The sequence below is a fragment of the Sminthopsis crassicaudata genome, chromosome 3 (assembly GCF_048593235.1).
Source record: "Sminthopsis crassicaudata isolate SCR6 chromosome 3, ASM4859323v1, whole genome shotgun sequence".
NCBI classification, from domain to species: Eukaryota; Metazoa; Chordata; class Mammalia; order Dasyuromorphia; family Dasyuridae; genus Sminthopsis; species Sminthopsis crassicaudata.
Genome location: NC_133619.1, coordinates 513,944,767 through 513,964,600, shown reverse-complemented (window position 1 = coordinate 513,964,600; position 19,834 = coordinate 513,944,767). Strand labels below are relative to the sequence as shown.

Below are 19,834 nucleotides of genomic sequence, written 5' to 3'. Positions count from 1 at the left end.
AAGCTTTATAGAATTATAAAAGCCTCAGGCTAGGAAGGAAGCTAGATCTCTAACCCCTTCATCTTAATTGATATTTTATTCAAAATGGGACTTGCCCAAGATAAAACAGGAAGTAAATTGCAGAGCTTGGATTTGAATCCAGCTTCCTCTAATTCATATCCAGAATGCTTTCAAAATACAATCTTGGTCTCTTCCTCATAATAGGAAGGTAACCTTTTTTAAATTTTATTTTATTTTTGATGATGGAAGGAAGGATCAGGTTGAGAAATACAGGGAGAAACCAGGAAAAAATTCAGCTCTTCAGAGTGGGATGGACTAGAAGCAGCAAGAGAGTTTGGATACATTCACTTTTCTCCTTAAAAAAGACCTAAGATTGTAATATTTTAACAAAATTATTATTTTGTTATTATAATTTTTTTTAAAATAACCCACAGACACCCATGAGGCTTCCAAATTTACAGAACAAAAAAGCACTTGAGAACTTGGTAGAAAAATGATTTGAGGCTGACTCTTCCCCCAAAGGGGAGGCCACTGGCTGCCTGCCACCAGCCTAGTCCACTCAGTTCACTTCCAGAACTTCTGTCTCAGGAAGACCAAACTTAGTTTTGTGCTTGTCAAAAAGTTTCACCAGGGACTCCATGTACATGCCATGATAAAGGTCGATGTCCTTCTGGCTTGGGTGCTCTAGTTTGGGGATAGTGATGGGTTCACCCACTGTCAAGAGAAAGATGTTATTAAGTATTTTGTTAGAAGCGTTGCTCCTGCTATCTCCCTCCCACAGCTCCTGAATCCCAACACTGATCTCTTTTATAATACCAGCAACCACAAAAAAAGGGAAAAGGAAAAAGCTTCCATTTTGCAGTCAAAAGACCTGAGTACAAGTTTCCTGTCCAGTCATTTACTACCTGTGTACTCTTGGATAGTCAATTCACATGCTTTCTTCAACTGTCAAATAAAGGATTAGATCTGATTTCTTATAAAGATCCCTTCTGGTGCTAATTTACAATCCAATTTTAAATCCTTAAGTCCTTTCACCTCTCAACCTCAGTTTCTTCATCTGTGGAGAAAAATTAAGAATCCTTGTGGTTACTAGGTGGAAAATCTTTTGTATATCTTAAAGCATTAAAGGTATGTGAGTTGTTACTTTTAGAATGTTTCCTAAAGAACCTTCCACATAATAGACAACTATTATTTATTGTACAAATTACAAAAATGAGGCCTACGAACACTCAATATCTCAGGTATCCTGATTCTTGTTCAATGTTTTTTTCATTATGTGATGTTAGAACTGGAGAAGTTTTGTGCTCTAATAAAAAGAACACCAGTCTTGGAGTTAGAAGACATGATGCTGAGTTCTGGGCTCACCAAATTTTTTTGGTGGAGAAACAATGGCACAAAAGAAAAGCCCTGCATGTCATATACATATTGGCTATGTGACCCATAACTATATCAAACTATATCACACCCCCTCCTCTTTGAGATTAAGTGCTCTTCCTCCAACTACATAAAATAAGGAAAATACTTCTACTACATCTGGTTCATATGGCTGTTATGTGCAAATTACCTGCTTTGCAGAAAAGAAAACTGAAGCCCAGAAAGGGAAAATCACTTTATACACCACTATGAGAAGTGGGAATAGACACCAGGATTTTCCAGTAATGCATTTACAACTTTGTCACTATCTTTGAAATAAAAGAAGAGGAGGCAGTAAATTCCAGGATACCAAAGTATCCAGAGGACAGGAGTGTCCAGAAGGTTTGGAGAACAGCTAATAGTCCAATCTGGCTGGAATGTAGAGTACACTAAGAAGGCTGAACTAAAGATGAGCTACAACCAGATTGTGGAGGGCCTATTAAAGGTGCCTGTGGTCTTTTAGAAAAGAGGCTGTAAAATGAGATCCAGAGAAGGTCCTGTCCAATTTGGACGATCTGTGTAGCAATGGATCTGCAGAGGGCCCCAGGGATAGCTGTCTTTTTCTCACTCCTTGCTCTCCCCCCTTCTCCCTTCCTCCTCAGTGGTACCAGACATGTTCTCCCAGGGGCCTTTGCCTTCCCAGTGCTTAGTACAAAGCTTGACCCCAGTAAATACTTGATCTCTTTTACTGTTCCACATTCAGCTTCAGGCTTCATTCTGCTCCTGTTTTCAAGAAGCTGAACTGAGAATCACTGAGTGAGCTCAACTCCAGCTCTCTACTCAGTCTGATTTTTTCCCCTTTACATTGTTATGGTGGTCTATAAAGAATTTCCTCTGCAACCCTGAAAAGAAGGCTGTGCAAAGGCTGCTGCCTTTGGAAAGGATACTTGAGGGGTTATTTTGTCCAATTATATAGATGAGGAAGCTGAGATACAGGAAGGCTTAAAGGGCTTGCCCAAAGTCACACAGGTAGTAAGTGTCAGAGAGTTGGTTTGAACCTAGGTCCTACAGTTCCAGGGTCACTATCCTTTTTATAAATCTCCATTTTACAGATGAGGAAACAAGGCCCAGAGACACTCAAATGATTTTCTATGAGCCACCAACTAGTAAGTAGCAGAGGCAGGATTTCAACCCAGGACTTGTGATTATAAATTCCGGGCTGTGACAGCACATTTCCTTTCTGCTTTGTGACTAAATTCTAGGAAGCCAGCTCTGAGCCCAACCCTACTCATGTCCTTGACAAAAAGGGTTTTGAAACTTATTTTGCTGGCTCTTCAGGTTCTACTTGAGTGGCTATCCTCCATCCCCAACCCTGTCCTTTCTTCAATCCTACTTACCAACTGTGGTGATGGGCTTAGAGTACGGCACTAGGCCCCACGTGTTGGAGGAGAAGAAGCCCCGACCATGGAAAAGGCAGGGAGCAAAGCCAATGTATTTCTGGAACTTCTTCTGGACCCATCGGCCCCAAGAACCTTCTTCAAAGATTATTTGCTTGTAAACTTCATTCTCTCCAAAGGAATAGATGGGAACCAAGTCAGCCCTATAGGGAAAGAAAGCAGAGGTTAAGAAACTTTCAAGTCTTTGTCATGCCTTTAAAATCCAAACCATAATAAAATGAAAAAATGAGTGACCTTGGACATGTCACCACCACTTCTCCCCACCCCCTCATAAAAGAATACTTGAATGATAATATTTCTTCTAGCTCAGACACTCAAGTTTCATGTACTAAGCAAAGGCTTTCCAGCCTTCCTTCCTGAGGCTCAATTTTATATTTGTAAAACTGAAGTAATCTGAAGTATATTTGTAAAACTTAAAAAAAAAATTTTTTTTAACTGAAGGGACTGGCCTTGGCAGATCTAGCCTTAGCTTGTAATTTTACATCAGAACAAATAGGTTGTCCCACAGCTAAGGGGATGCATCCTCTAACTTTCTGGGCAGGTTCTTTTGACCACAGGGTGCCAAGAGAAGCCCAACTTGGCCCTGGCCCCAGCCCCTCCTCCCTAACCAGCTCACCCATGCCTCAGGGCTAGCTTCACAAAGCCCTTCCGGTTCTTCAGAGTGACAGCATTCTTTCCTGGTGTGGAATTCAAGGACTCGGCAGCACCCCCCACCACGATGATGATAGCATTGCCACTCCCATTCTTGGAAAGCAGATAGTCTATGGTGTCACGATTGACAGGGCAGATACCTGGGGCAGAAGAGAGGCACCGGTGAGGAAGTCAGGCCTTCAGGACTGCTGGCCCTGGGGAAGAATGCCTGGGAGGCCTATCTAGTCTGCTTTTAAGCTCCTTATTCTCATACCTTTACAGAGAAGCAGAGTCAAAAGGAAAGCATTGTCTTAATGGTTAGTGCCACTAAGAAGGCATCAGTATAATTATTATGCTTTTTGGTTTATGGACCTGTGATTCATCAAAGCAACAATGAATCCCTCATGTAGAAACTCCTTCCCCATGGATTCAAATCTTCTAAAGTTTAAGAGTTCTTCAGGATACAAACAGAATAAGTGACTCTTCCACAGTGGGATACACAGCTTCTATATACCAGGGGTAGGACCTGAACCCAGCTCTTCCTGATTCCAAAACCATACCACATTTCATCATGTAATAATGGTGATGATGATAACTGATTTTTCTAGCAGTTTAGAGTTTATATATACATACCTATACGAAGACATATATGTATATTTTTACATATGTAAAACTTCATAATTTTATATTATCTATACAGATACACATATAAAATTATAAATTTTATCTCATATAATTATAATTTTTTTCATTTTACGGATAGATGAAGGAACAAAAATGCATCAGTAAATGACTAGGCCACATTCACATGGCTTAGTAGATAGATATGACTATATTGAGTTATGTATGTACACAATAAGCTATGGGCCTAAGGGCATTTTTCTGGGGTGGTAGAAGAGCTATAACTTGATCCCTCCACTGAATCTCATTAATAACCACCGCCATTGAGCATAGTTTCAGAGGTCAGGAAAGGTTAGCTGACAACTATAGTAATAGCTTCAAAATTCCATCAGGGGGCAGCATCACAATAAGAATCACAAACCACAAACTCACTCATTTGAAATTTAAGGATCTGAAAGGGGTCTTCTATTTCTCCAGCAAATCCAACTCCCTCAGATTTAGATATGAAAATTAAGGCTCATCCACGTCATGCTGTAAATAAGCAGCAGAATTCAAATCTCCCTCCTTTACTCCAAATCCGAAGTTCCTTCCATTCTCTCTCCAAGAATTCAGAGGGACCTGAGAAGCTGAACAGAAGCTCCCTCTACAACATCCCCCACTGAGTCATCCAGGGTTCTCTCTCTAGTCTATTGGACCTCCAAATGGATCTTGACTTTAGAAGTTTTGGGTCTCATCTCACAGTTTTGTTACTAAGAGCCTAAGATCTTAGTAAAATATTTACATTGTATTTATTTTGATAATGTTTTGTGTGTGTGTTTATTCTCTCCATTGAAGAGACAGAATATAAGCTGCTTGAGGAGGACAAGAGGCGTTTTCATTTTTGTTTTTGTAATCTCAGTGCCTGATATAAAGTGGGTATTTAATAACTTTGGTATAGTGACTGAAGTCACTTCTTTGCTTCAATTCAGTTCTAAATTTATTGTCCTATGACTAATATTTTCAAAACACTTTCAATATAAAAGATCTTATATGAATGTCAAAACCACCACTATGGGGCAGGCAGGGCAGATATCGGTATCCCCATTTTAGAAAAGAGAAAACTTTTGACCAGAAAGGCCGAATGACCTATGCAGCATAGTTATAATGGGTCAATTCACATCTCACCTGTTTTACAACCTTAGCGTCATAAAAAGAAGGGACCATGCTAGTGAAGGGTCCCTGATGCTCCAAATGATGTGAAAATCTTTTTAATAGTGCCATTTACCCTATCTGGAATATGAAATTATACATGTTCCAAAATATGTGATACATTTTTTTTTTACTAAGACATCTTAAGACTTCAAGAATCTGCACTTTCCCTGGCACAGATACCAATGACACTACAATTGGGATGTGGTTTCTTAAGTTGCTAGAGCTGAAAGATTTAACGCTCTGTAGCAGCCTGGTTATGAGTTGCTCTGACCCGTTAAAGCAAGCCTGGAATAAACTGACAGTCTGGCACCAAGACCATCAAAGTGAAGGGAGGCCTTTTTAGACTGGCAAGCTAAACATCTGAGTCTCCAAGGTCACCTTCACATTAAGATGAGACATTAAGGAGGGCATCAGTGGAAAAAAAAAAAAAAAAAAAAGGCTAAATTTCCACTATTTTAATCACAAATTTCCCTAGTTCTTTATCTTGGGAATAACTTCAAATCCTCAAAATCCTTCCATTACCCTAAATAAGAAAACTACCTATGGGTAGTACCTATTACCCAAAGTGTTCAATGGATATATTAGTTTGGCAAATGCTAGAAAAAAAATTAGAGAAAGGATGTACTGGGTTCTTCCAAGACAAAATGATAGGGCTTTGTGGCAATGAGGATCATGTGGCAACTGAGGCTATTTAGCCTAGAAACTGTACTAGCCTCTAAGGTCTTAGGGTTTGCTGGGAAGATTCTTGGACTCTGGACAATGACAACTCTTTAGTCTTTTTTTTTTCCAATCTTTTTTGTTCCATAAATTCAAGCAATGCCATTTTAATCAACCCCATGGCCCTCATGTAACAAATGGTTTGCCCCTTTTTCTGGAACACTGTAATTATTGTAAAAGTATGGCATTGTTTCTGCCCATGTCTGCATTTTCTTTGTAAGACCAGGTTCCACGAGGGCAACGACTATATCTTATCTAAATCCAGGGAACCTCTCTCCCCAAGAGCCCAGTATCGGACTCCTTGAACAAGCAACTATGTATTGATTTCCAGCACATCTCATGATGACCTTTTTGGGCCAGATAGGTAGAGACTGATAAATTACAGGCCTGAGGAGTCTCTCAATTAGAGAAGGGATGGACAGAGGTATCCTGGATGTTTTTCTCAAACAAAGGACTTAAGAAGGAAAACTCTAAGATGAAATCCTCCAGAGGCAAAATACAGATGGACCACTGTCCTTTGAGAATCAACTAAACTAATTAGTAGAACAGGACTAGTTCCAGCTCTAACATGGGTTAACTGAAATAAGTCACTTAACTTTTGAGCTTCAGTTTCCTTGTCTATAAAATGGAAATCGTTATTACTATTAAGCTACTTCTCTCACAGGATTGTTATCAGTTAAGTTTTTTTATAAAGCTTGATGCACTAGCACAATGTAAGTCATTAAGTAAATATTTATTAAATGCCTACTATGTGCTAGGTACAGTGCTAGGCCTCTGTTGATGCAAAGAAAGATAAAGGACAGTTTTAGCATTTAAGGAGCTCAGAGTCTAATGAGGAAGATAACATGCAAATAACTATGTACAAAACAAGTAGTATTGGGATATAAAGTAGAAATTGACAGAAAATGGGGGGTTTTTTTGGGTGGGGATTGGTGTTCTCCTTTGCGACAAGGGTAATATGGAAATATGTCACATGACTGTACATATATAATCTAACTCAAAATGCTTGCTTTTTAGGAGTGGGGAGGGAGGGAGAAAAAGGATTTGGAACTCAAAAATTATTAAAAATGAATGTGAAAAATTGAATTGAGAAAAAATAAAGTAAACATTCTTTTAAAAGGTAATTAACAGGGGGCAGCTAGGTGGCGCAGTGGATAGAGCACCAGCCCTGAAGTCAGGAGGATCTGAATTCAAATCTGGTCTCAGACACTTAACACTTCCTGGCTGTGTGACCCTGGGCAAGTCACTTAACCCCAGCTGCCTCAGCAAAAAAATTAAAAATTAAAAAAAATTTTTAAAAAGGTAATTACCAGAAAAGGCATTAGAATTAAGGGAGATCAGGAAATCCTACTGAAGGTAGGATTTTGGTTGGGACTAGAAGTCAAGAACCAGAAGACATAATTGGGAGGATCAGAGATGATCTAGAAAGGCTCCTAATTAGATGTCACTGAATTCAAAACTTTAGTTTTACAAATAAACTGAAGCCTTGAGGGGAAGTAGCTAATGGAAGGGCTGGGATTTGGCTCTTGGTCCCCTGACTCTAAATCCCATCCTTTTCCTTATGCAATGCTGTTCTTTAAGAGCCAGGCTCAAGATAGCAATAGGCTTGGGACAGGGAAAAATCCCAGACAATGCCTCCTTAAACAGAATTCTTAAGAGAAAAAAGGACCTCAGGGATCCTCTAGTCTCATCTATTTACAGATAGGAATGATGAAGGAACTTGGTCAGCAGAAGGCTCATTCTTGACTTGGGAAGATGGAACCAAGGAACACACCAAGGACCCCTGTCCCTCAAGAGGACTGAGCGGGTATGGATAGAGAAAAAGCAGAGAATGAAACTGTTGAGGTGCTCTTGCAAGAATGTGGGAAGGATGCATTACTCTTCTGTTTTCTTACCTCCAGACATTAAGTATTCTCTTAACACAGGGACTCTGAAGTTCCCAGCTAAAGTTGCCAGATAAGGCCGGATGCCAGGAAATTTCTTTCCAACCTCTGTGGCCTCAGTGCTGAAGTTGCAGAAGGCGCCCAGGCCCATGATACCATGTGGGTGATAACCAAAGATGTAATTCCGGGTTGTTAGCAAGTTGTGAGTCTTCACCAGCTGGGATAGAGAGTCAGGGGGAAAGGGAAAGATATAATAGAATCTCAGAGCTGGAAAGGACACCTGGAAAGCATTTAGTCTAATCTCTCACCCTTCACAGTATGAAACACAATTGGAATCCATACTTGAAAAACTCTAGGGATATTAAGCATCACTGTTTCTAGGGAACCTGTTATATATTGTTGGATACCTTTTCTGGATGCTGTAAAGTTCTGGTTTCCTATAACTTTAACCTACTCATTCTGATTCTGGTCACAAAGGCAACATAGAACAACCACTTATCCTTATGTGAATCTTATTTACCTTTGTACCTTTCTCAGTCACAGGTTGAGTCTTTTAATATATCAATACCAATAATGATTATGAAATTAATGCTTATAAATTAATAACACATATTTCATTTCTGTCAATCCTTTTTCCTTTTCTCCTAAGCCAACAAAAGTTTATATGAGATCTTTATTTACAACAACCTTTTAAGATAATAGAATCAGAGTGATTAAGTAATTTGTGCATGGTCATGTAGCTAATAAGTGAGATTAGAATTTGAACCTCCTTGTATCCTGGACTTCAAGTTACAGGATCATAGGTTTTGAGCTGGGAAGGATCTTAGAGAAAACTTTCTCTAATTTTTTAACATTCTTTCTACTTTGTGGCCTTTTGATTGAGATATTATATGGAAAAAAAACAACCTTTTAAATCTCAAGGTGCAATATAAGCATTATTACTAGAGGCCCCAATAGGACTTTAGGAGAGGGAGAAGTCAGGACTAGTTCCTTGTGCCAGCCCAGACTGGGGAAAACAAAACATGCCAGGACCCAGAGTCCTAGAGCTGACCTCCCATCCCCCTCCTGTGGAGAATGATAAACAAGACTAACCCGGCTGCATCTTAGACTGCTCTGACCTGACAGGAGACACCATCATTGGTTGTTCCATCATGCCCCATTCCCCCACCCCCCAGATAAGGCAGATACTTTGGGGAAAGTCATATGGCACTGACTGCTCGTGCCTCTCACATGCCCCTTTCAGGTCCCATCCCCCAAAGCATCCACTCCCACAGACCTTACCTGGCCCTTGCCAGGGACAAAGGCCAGGAGAGTTTTATTTTTTAATTCCCTCGAAGGGGAAGGGACAAAGAGTCCCAAATGTGGACAATGACAACCAACGTCAGCCTCTTTAAAATCCCAAAGCCCTGTCACTTGCCTGGAGTACAAGCAGCACACTTCAGGGGGTGGGAGAAGTGATGTTTATTTTTAAATTGGTACTTGGCAAAAACAAGGTCCAGAGCCTGGGATTTCCTGGATCTTGGCTTGGAAAGCCATGTATCCAAGGAAAGGACATTCTGCTGTTTGATTGGGATGAGTTGAAAACAACAACAAAAAAGTTTTCACTGAGCTCAGAGGTGAAGGTAGGAATTTAAGTTCTATTCCTAGCTCCCAAGTTCCTTTTTTCCCAGGAAAAACAATGCTCAAATGCCTCATGTCCTAACAGTACCCCTGCATCCTAAGAAGACTAAGCCAGTATGCATAAGCTCTGCTAAGTCCTATCAACCTGGAAAGGCTTTGAGTATGAACCTGGAGATGGACTGTCATCCAAGGATTACACTAGCTAAGCTTGGAAAGGTTTATCAAAATAGGGTTTGCTGAAAAGCAGTGAAATTTTTTGGTCACGATGACCCATGAAATAACATTAGCAAAAGCTGACATTTCTATAATGTTTGAAGGTTAACAAGCTCTTTACATCTATTATGTCATTGGCTCCTCAAAGCAATAACACTGAATATATAGTGTTTTTAATGTCTGAAAAGTGTTTAAAGAACATTATCTCATTTGAACCTCAAAACCAGGTTGTTGTGATTATCATTTCCATTTTACAGATGAGGAAACTGAGGCAAACAGAGGCTAAAATGATCTGCCCAAGGTAGCACAGTGAATAAAGGTCTGAAACCAGATTGGCATTCAGGTCTCTCCCAGTGCCTGCGGAAGTGGAGGCAGGGTGGAAGCAAGTAGAACAAGAATTATCAGCTTCATTTTACAGATGGTAAATCTGAAGCTGGGAATAAAGTAACTCATCTAATTGCCGGACAGGCAGTTGTAAGCATTAAGTAAGTAAGCTCCTGGCAGAGCAGAAATACCACTCAGCTTGGAGTCCAAGGACCTCCGTTTGAGTCCCATGTGGAGGGACTTGGGGTGAATTTCCTCAGTTTCCTCATCTATAAAATTAAGGAAACTGGACTAAATGATTTTTAAAGTCCTTTTGAAGCCCTAAAATCTCATGAACTTCTAGCTCTGTCATTATTATTTTCAAGTGCTCTCCTGCCTGCATTCTCAGTGCCATGGAACTGGAAGACAAGAGGGGTCGGTTTAAGCTATCCACACCCAGAGATCCTGGGCCATTAGCCACTCTCCAGAGGCCACCCACCTCAAGTCCTGCTTCTTTCCAGGAAAGCCTGCCATTTTCACGACAACCCACAGGACGAGACTTCTCTGAAGGCCATTTCCACTTCTTGTCAGCAGGGAACTTAGTGCACCTCAGGATCCCAGAACGGGGGAGCAGCGAACCAAAGGCCACTCACTATCCCAAATGGTCACAAATGCCTTTGCAAGGTTCACACTTCAGTTAACTCTGAACCTGATTGATCTAGAGTCTCAAACCTTCATTCTGTTTTCCAAGTAATGAACTGATCAAAGAACACAAGTTGGATTTTACTTTACACAATAATTACAAAATTTCTGGAAAGTTATCTGTAATATTGAACCCTAGTTTTAATTAGGTTGAGGTGAATCTGCTCCCTTTTAAAGGGGAGTATCCTTTTGGATAAAGTAACAATTTATCTCTTGGAAGACAATCTGGTATTGTATAGCAGATACCGGGTTCAACTATGAGTTCTATACTTGCTAGCCATTTCAGGGGCAAATTATTTTGACTTCTCTTGGTCTCAGTGACAAAAATGTGTGCTCAAATCATAGTGTTGTCAAAGCCCTTAGTAGATCTTGAAGCCCCATATAAATTATGCTAAGAGGACACACTGAGTTTACAGTCAGGTAAAATGACTTGGCCAGGGATGTCTTCCTTTCCTCCCATCCAAATCCTGTCTATGCTGCAAAAGTCCCTCCCTTCCCACAACTCTTTCTCAGGATTCTTATGGCACTTACTACCTGAACCTTTCACTCCTGTCTATGTAAGACACAGTCCTACACAAAAGAACTGCTGGGGGGCAGCTAGGGGGCGCAGTGGATAGAGCACCAGCCCTGAATTCAGGAGGACCCTAGTTCAAATCTTATCTCAGACACAACACTTCTTAGCTGTGTGACCCTGGGCAAGTCACTTAACCCCAGCCTCAGAGGAAAAAAAAAATTAAAATAAAAAATAAAAAAACAAAAGAACTGCTGTTTTCCTAAACTAGACTGTGAGCTCTCTATGGAGATGTGAATGTCCTTCCTATCTGCCCTTATATCTGGTTGGACACACAGCCCAGATGCTCAGCAGTCAAACTTCAATCTATGACAAGAGTCTTTCTTATCTTTGAGTCAGAATAAATATTCAAGTTCAAATTCTTACTCTCAGACTTAGCTATAGGACCCTGTTGTCCTTGTCAATTCACCCTGTTTCCTCATCTGTAAAATGGGCTCCAGTATTTTTGACAAGAAAACCCCAGATGAGGCCACAGAATTGGACTGAAATGACTTAACACTCCAGTTGTCCACACACTATATCTAGCACTTAAAGTGACAAGGGACATACCCTGACACTATTATTAGATGAAAATACCTTTTCTAAATTAACTGAAGGCATAAATTGGGATGAAAAGCACTTAACCCATTTGGAAGCAACAAAAAATTTTAGTCTGTTGGGTAGAATGACATTACTAGAAGAACATGAGGATTTGGGGTGGGGGAGTTGTCTTGTGGGGTATGGATAGGTTATGAATAGTAAACAAGCTAGTTCAGAGTCAGTATTAAGTGGCACGTTAACATCAACAACCAAGCTCCGAAATCTCAGAGGAAGCTGCTCAGCTGCCTCCTCCCTGCCCCAGCTCTTCTGACCAAAGGATGAACCTTCCGAACTTTAAAAGGATGGCTAACACTAGACTTCCTATGAAGGTCCCAATTCTGCCCCCAACATACTGGATCATTTACACTGGGAGCGGGGGACAAACTGGGCACATGAAGGAAAAGCAGCTCCGGGCCTCCACAAGAACCAGAAGGAAATCAAAGCCTATCAAAAGGGAGCTCTGGGACATATATGTGCCAAAATGTTTGTGGCAGCTCTTTTTGTTGTAGCTAGAAACTGGAAGATGAATGGATGTATCAGTTGGAGAATGGTTGGGTAAATTGTGGTATATGAAAGTTATGGAATATTATTGCTCAGTAAGAAATGACCAGCAGGAGGAATACAGAGAGGGTTGGAGAGACTTAAATCAACTGATGCTGAGTGAAATGAGCAGAACCAGAAGATCACTGTATACTTCAACAACGATACTGTATGAGGATGTATTCTGATGGAAGTGGAAATCTTCAACATAAAGAAGATCCAACTCACTTCCAGTTGATCAATGATGGACAGAGGTAGATACACCCAGAGAAGAAACACTGGGAGGGGAATGAAAATTGTTAGCACTAATATTTGTCTGCCCAGGTTGCATGTACCTTCGGATTCTAATGTTTATTGTGCAACAAGAAAATGATATTCACACACATGTATTGTACTTAGACTATATTGTAACACATGTAAAATGTATGGTATTGCCTGTCGTCGGGGGGAGGGAATAAGGGAGGGGGGGTAATTTGGAAAAATGAATACAATGGATAATATTATAAAATATATATATATATATATAATAAAAAAAAAAAAAAAAAAAAAAAAAAAAGGGAGCTCTGGGCTCTCTCCTAATATCCCACCACACTCTGTTCTGGCCAGGAAGGAATGAAACCTCAGCTGCCATTGCCATGGTAAGGCTGGAGGCCCAGAATCGATTTCCCAGTGAGGCACTCTGGGAGGTACGAAGAGGGACCCCAACTTCACATCCCACTGAGAGAATTGGCATGCTCTTTGCCTTCCCCAACATAGAGAAAAACAAACATCTGACACTGGCCGAGTGCCTGACTGGGGAGGGGAGACTGGATCCAGACCTCCTAAGGCTAGGTTCATTCCTCAGTCCACTTGTCCTTTTCTACTTCTAGACTGCTGGGCAAGTGACTTTTCCAAGGGCACATAGTTACAAGGCAGGACTGAACCCAGGTAGTTCTGAATCTAACACTGAATCTTCAGCTGCTCCACCTCAACAGCCTCTCCTCTTTAATAGGACCTTTTTTTTTTTTTTTTTTTTTTTTTTTTTAAACCAGCTCTGTGATTTCACTGGCATAAGGAACTCTCCCCTTGACAAACACCCTGAACCAAAGACAAGTTAGCACCTGTTCTGTTTGGGAATCTCCTGAGCCAGGAAGTTCATTTGCCATTCCCCACAACCTCACTCTGGACACTTAACTGAATGTCTTTGCTGGGTATTTAAGGACATACTAGACTATTCTCTATCCTTAGGGCTTTAGGCTATTTGTCTAATTCAGACTCTTCATTTTGTGGGAGACAAAGGGGAAAACTGAGGCCAAGAGGAGGGAAAGTGCATTACACAAAGTCTCACAGTAGCTCTTGGAGCTTGGATCCAAATTGAGGTCTTCTGACTCAAAATCCAATGTTCCTTTCATTACACAATTCCTGAACTGTATTTCCTTTGGCCTTTCCTTGGCAGCCTCCTATCATGCTTGCAATGGCCTCCCTCACTAATTCCATCACCTACTGATTTCTCTCCCACTCTTTAGAGCTAAATTCACCTGTCACCTTCCCTCAGGAAGCTGTCTTTAATCTCCTCTGTTCAAGCGTGATCCTGCCTCTCCCCCTCCCTGATGGACACCTCAGAGCTACTTAGATACTTGGTACATATGCTGCTATCTGCTAGGAGTGTCTACTACTAGACAGGGAACTCCATGAGGAAAGGGAGCCTGTCTCTCCCCTTAGTGCCTTATCAATAAGAGACCTCAGCGAACATTAAAGCCCTAAAGAATCCCCCATTATTCAGAAATACAAGGATAGGAAAAGCAAATGTTTACTAGATTTAAAGGCACTTACCCGGATGGGAAAATAATCTCGGAAATACCGCCACACTGCCCAATTTCTCACCCACTTTGATCTCCGGCCACCTTTAGGAAGAAGAGGATAACCCATGTTATGAAGTTGAGGGCAAGCACCAAGACCAGATGATGGGGCACAGGAGAGACATATAAACAAAAGGCCCTGGAGACCCTAGAGATATTTCACCTAGTAGCTTGAGTTCTGACCTGGGCATCTCATCTCTGCAGGGCAAGAGTGTTGAAGTCTGGGCAGTAGAAGGACTGGCTTGACAACTGAGGGTGTATAGCCTCTTAAGGAAAAGAAGACTTGGGGACAGTTAGAATAATGATTTGAAGCAATAGAACATAGAGGAAAGAGCAAACTTGTTCTGCTTGGCCTTGAAGAGCACAACTGAAGATAGTAGGGAAAAGTTATAGAAAGATTTCAGCTTACAATAAGAGGAAAACATTTCCTCATCACAATTCAACTTGTCCAAAAGTGAAATGGAGTGTCTCAAGTAGTGAACCACCATCATCAAAAGTGTTCAAAGACTTGTCAGGGGTTTTTTAGAGGGGATTCCTGCTGAAGTACAGGTTGAACTAGATAAATTCAAGTCCCTTTTAACTCTGATTTTTTGAGAAATGATTTTTCCTGTCTGTGAGGAAAAGGGGGGAAAAGTCAGGTTTTCTAATAAACAGAAAAACTGGGAATTATGTACCTTTCTTTGGGGTGTTCCAATCAAAGATCAGCCATGTGAAATACAGTACCGAAATCAGCCAACAGTCTGTGCAGAAAATGTACATGAAGATGAGGCTGCATGTAATTCCTATGAGGGAAAAGAACAAAGACTCAGTGGGACGTTAAATACTATAAAAATCTAACCTCATTTTCAAAAGGAAACCAAGACTCAGAGAAGGGAAATAACATACTCAGTTCAGAGATAGCAAAATCCACCTAGTCCTGCCCATCCTTCCTATCTTGTCCATGTCCTCCCATAACTTTTCTACAGGGGATCTTACTCAACATTAGAAGCCCTTCTTAATTTCTCCTGAGATTGAGTATACCAATATACCAATGGGTGCATTCAGGTCATCTCTCATTCCTTGATATCCCTCCTGCATAATTCCCTGAATTCTTCATTTACTGTGCTGTAGCCTGCTCATGGGCACCATGTGCTTATTCCACTGCCCTCTGTGGGACATCCATTTTCAATTCTCCAAAGACTGCTGTGTTGTCTTACAGCCAAGAAGACCACACATAGATATCTGTTCATTTGTTCTTTCCTTCCTTTCCTTTCTCTCTCTTTCCTCCATGTTTGTCTGTCTCTGCCAAGAACAGAGCAGATTATATAACTTCCTGATTTTTCTTAGTGATAATTCAATCTTGCAAAAAGATGGAGGAACTAACAAGAGGAAGTTCTATTCAAGATCTGATTTCACTAACAAGGAAGAAACAATTGCTGGGTAGAAATGATAGGGACTTTCCAAGGAAAGTGATCATTTCCTCCTAAAGTTAAGAATAAGAAAAGGAGAGGAAGGCTGAATATAGTTGGACAGATATTTACCCTAAATTTGGGGAAAGCACATTTGAAAGAGTTTAGGGAAAAGAAAGGCAGGATCTAATGAATTAAAGTTCTTTAAGGTGAGACAATAAGGTAGATCTCTTAAGCAATGTAATTCTGAAAACACAAGTTAAAATGAAGAGGGAAATGGGAAGTTGTCTTCAGAAACTGATATGGAACTCACCACCCTCAGATGTTTAAAAGACATGTACAGAAAATGAAACATGACTAGCATCAGCAATGCTAAAGCTTAGAGTAGTTGAAACTAGTGGAGAAAATAAAGGTCAAAACTTTTTAAAATTTTTTAAATATTGGTAGGAAAATAGAGGATCACAAAAAGGATGAGACCTTTACTTGACATGGACAGGATGATAACCAGTAAATTCCAGAAGGCAGAGCTATTACCAGATTTTTTTCCCTCTATTATTTTCCAAAAGTGACTTGGCACTAGAAATAGTAGAAAGGTAGTTAACAGGAACTTGATATTCAAGGTAAGGAAAGAGATTCATAATTTTTAAATGCCATTGTGAATCCAAGATGAATTACATCCTCTGGTAAAATAGACCTGGCAGATTTGATTTTCTTCCTGGCTGTATATTTTTAACACCAAGTTTTAGTGGCAATCCCACCCTAGAACCTTCCTCAAGGCTTCCTCATCTTTTGAATGTCTTAACTACCATTGTAGGTTCCTCCCATTGGTAAGTTCCCTGCATCATGGTGCCATTTTGGGGACAGGCTTATCTCGTCAGAACTTTATTCCTCTTCCAAATGAGTATCTGACTTTCCAAACTTCAAAACTATACTGCCTTAAGGGTATCTTCTCCTAATCTCTGACTATCTCCCCATCATTTGTCAGGTTTTTTTTATGTGTTGTCTTCCTTCTAAGCTTCTTGAGAATAAACTATGTTTCTTGTTGCTTATGTATGTATAAAATCTTTACATACATATTTACGTACATACATATGTATATTTGCATCCCCAGTGTTTAAATAAGACCAGCACATCTGATCTGCTGTCTGCTACTAGAAGTAATATGTAAAAGACCAGAGTTACTTCATAATGAAGAAAGACAAATATCCCGCTCATCAAAAAGGGAGGCAGAAAAAAGTCCATAATTTATAGGTTAGTGAATTTGACTGTTTTCTTAGAAAAAATTTGCAATGGATCATTAAAGAGATGGCTAATGATCATCTAACAAAGGATGCAGCAATCACATATACCCCAGCATGGTTTAATCGGAGATTTAAATTGAAGGACTAAACTGGTACACATCAAAAGAATATTACATAGTTACGATCACATTTTTGCAAAACATCTCATATAAACCATCACAGGCTATTCTTGTAGAAAACATGAAGGAATACAGATTAATAAGTAATACAAAATTAGCTAGATTTAGTACTGGTTAAATAACTAAATTGAAAATTGTCATTAATGATTCAATGTCAGCAATTATTAAATGTCTACTATGTTCCAGGTTTTATGCCTTACAAATATCTCATTTGATCCTCACCCACAACCCTGTGAGTTTGGTGCTATTATCCCTATTTTACAACTAAGAAAACTGAGGCAAGCATACTTAAGTGACTTACTGTTCAGGGTCATACAGCTAGTGAGTATCTTAAGCTAGAATTGAACTCAGATCCTTCCTTGCTCCAGGCCCAGCATTCTATCTACTGTGCCATGTATTAGTTAACTAAGTTGAATTAGTCAGCCCTATGACTTGGAAACAAAGAGGAGGTGTATCATTTTTATAAGAATTCAAGTCATTCCCCAATTGAGAAATGGTCAAGGGATATGAAGTCAACTTTTTATTGAAGAAATTGAAACTATATATAATCATATAAAAATGCTCTAAATAATTATTGATTAGACAAATGTAAATTAAAACAACTATGAGATAATCATCTTGCACCTATCAGATTGGCTAAAATGGTAGTTTCCCTTCAATTTGGGAAATAGTTAAACAAGGTTGTGTATGTGATTCTGATGAAATCCCACTGTGATATGAGAAATGATGAGTTGGTTTATTTAAATAGAAAAATATGGAGAGACTTGAACATAAGAAAATCCTACACATGCTTCTAGAGAAAAAACTGACAAATGTTGACAGTATGGTTGGTCATATATGTGTGTGTATGTATATGTATATATATATATATATATATATATATATATATGTATGTGTGTATATATGTATATATATATATATATATATGTATGTGTGTATATATATATATACACATATATACACACACATACATATATATATAAAATAATCTTGGGAGGAATAAAATAAAATACACAGCAAAGAACAAAAGAAAACCTAAAAGGAAGCACCAAAAAGCTGGATAGCTTTGGAAAAAATGTGCAGTATTTATTACATAGGTTTTCTTGAAATGGAAATTTTATTGCATGCCATTGAATTCTCTTATGTTCTGCTGTGAAAATGGCAAGGTTTTTTTTTTTTTTCTTTTCTTGTTTTGTACTTAAGTTTAAAATGAAAAATAATTTTTTTTAAAAGAGGCAATAACAACTTTATGATACTCTGCCTTGGTCAATCACTATCTGGACAATTGTATTCCATTTAGGACATCAAAGATTAAGGACATTCTTTAGTTGGAGAGTGCATAGAAAGGCAAACCAAGGACAGTGAAAGTTATTGAATCTAGGATCATATGAAGGAAATGGGGAGGATTAGCCTGAAAAGAAAATTCAAGATACATATTAGCTGTGTTCTTGTACCTGAGAAGGGATAAAAGGGATTAGAGTGCTTCTGCTGAGACCTAAGGGAATACAAAGTGGAAGTTGCCTAGAGGCAAAGTGAGGGCAGATAGAGGAAAAACCAAAATACTTCTTTACAGTTGGACCAGTCCAGAAGTTCAAAGGGCTGCCACCAAAGGTGTTGTTTCATAAGAAGATAGATATCCATCAGGTGTATTATCCCAAGAATTACTTTAGGGGTGACTAGATGGTAAATGAGGACCAACTTTAAAAGGCGGTATCTAGGAGTTTGGCCTTGAAGAGATTTCAACAGACATTTGAAGATATGGTGGGAATGCATTCCAGGTGTGGAAAATGGCCTGTGCAAATTCACAGGGATAAAAGACAACAAACAGAAATGGGTGATGAGCAATAAATAGGTTATAGTACAAGAAAGGTAAATTTGACCTCACAGGAATTACTGAAACTTGGACTAAAACATGCAACTAGGATATGGCTTCACAAATATTAAGCATCTACTATATGCACAGAATAGGGCTGCAGTGGGAGAAATGTAACTTTTAGATAAGACAAATTCCTGGTCCTTATGGAACTTCCAGGCCAGGAGTATGAAACATTAAATGTGTGTAGGAGAATACCCACAAAGAAATGACTCAGAAAGACCACCACAGAGTAATGGAAGAAAGCCTGGCTGTGGAGAAAGGGGAGGTCTGGGCTAAACTTCTCAGCCAGGAACATTACTAACTGTGCAGTGTAGTCTCCCGCTGTACAAGGGGAATGTCATACTCGCTACCATGTACATCACCATTTTTAAAGGCCTGACTTGTTTTACAGAAATGTAACTATTGGGGAGAGATAATAGGACTACTAGTTCCTATACATAGCCCTTGAAAGTGGCAAAGCATTTCCATACAAAGGGCACACCTACTCATTTGATCTCAGAGTAGCTCTAAGATGTAGTGAACACTGGCCAAGACTATTATTTTATTCATAGGAGCTCTCTTCTAAAGGCCAAAAAAAAAAAAAAAAAAAAAGGTAATTAAGTGATTGTCCATCAATTGAGGAATGGTTCCATAAATTAGTATTTGTTTGTGATGGAATGTTGCTCTATGGGAAAGGATGAACAAGATTTCTGCTCTCAAAAACCAAAACCAAAACCTGGTAAGTCCTTCATGAACTCAAGACATAGTGAAATGTACTGTGTACAAAGTAATAGCAATGTTCTGGGATGACCAGCTGTAAGTGACTTTGCTATTTTCAGTAGTATAATCATTCACAACTACTCTAAATGAGTTATGATGAAAAATCCTATTCATACCCAGAAAAGGAACTGATTGTGTCTGAATATAGATTGAAGCATTCTCTCTTTTTTAAC

The 19,834-nt window shown here is 39.4% G+C and overlaps 1 protein-coding gene across 6 annotated transcripts in view; it reads right to left on the bottom strand.

Annotated features, from left to right (window-relative positions):
- Window positions 1-378: 378 nt before the first annotated feature.
- DGAT2 (diacylglycerol O-acyltransferase 2) overlaps window positions 379-19,834 on the bottom strand; it is a 53,503-nt gene continuing 34,047 nt past the window's right edge. For 5 of the 6 annotated variants that reach the window (XM_074304103.1, XM_074304107.1, XM_074304104.1 and 2 more), the window contains 6 exons: window positions 14,893-15,000; window positions 14,193-14,263; window positions 7,865-8,069; window positions 3,427-3,601; window positions 2,751-2,953; window positions 379-714 (listed from right to left, as the gene is read on the bottom strand). In XM_074304103.1, coding sequence (XP_074160204.1) covers window positions 560-714; window positions 2,751-2,953; window positions 3,427-3,601; window positions 7,865-8,069; window positions 14,193-14,263; window positions 14,893-15,000 — 917 coding nt within the window. In that variant the 3' untranslated portion in view covers window positions 379-559. Of the gene's footprint in view, window positions 715-2,750; window positions 2,954-3,426; window positions 3,602-7,864; window positions 8,070-14,192; window positions 14,264-14,892; window positions 15,023-19,834 lie in introns of all 6 variants that reach the window. The other variant, XM_074304105.1, reaches the window with a different exon arrangement.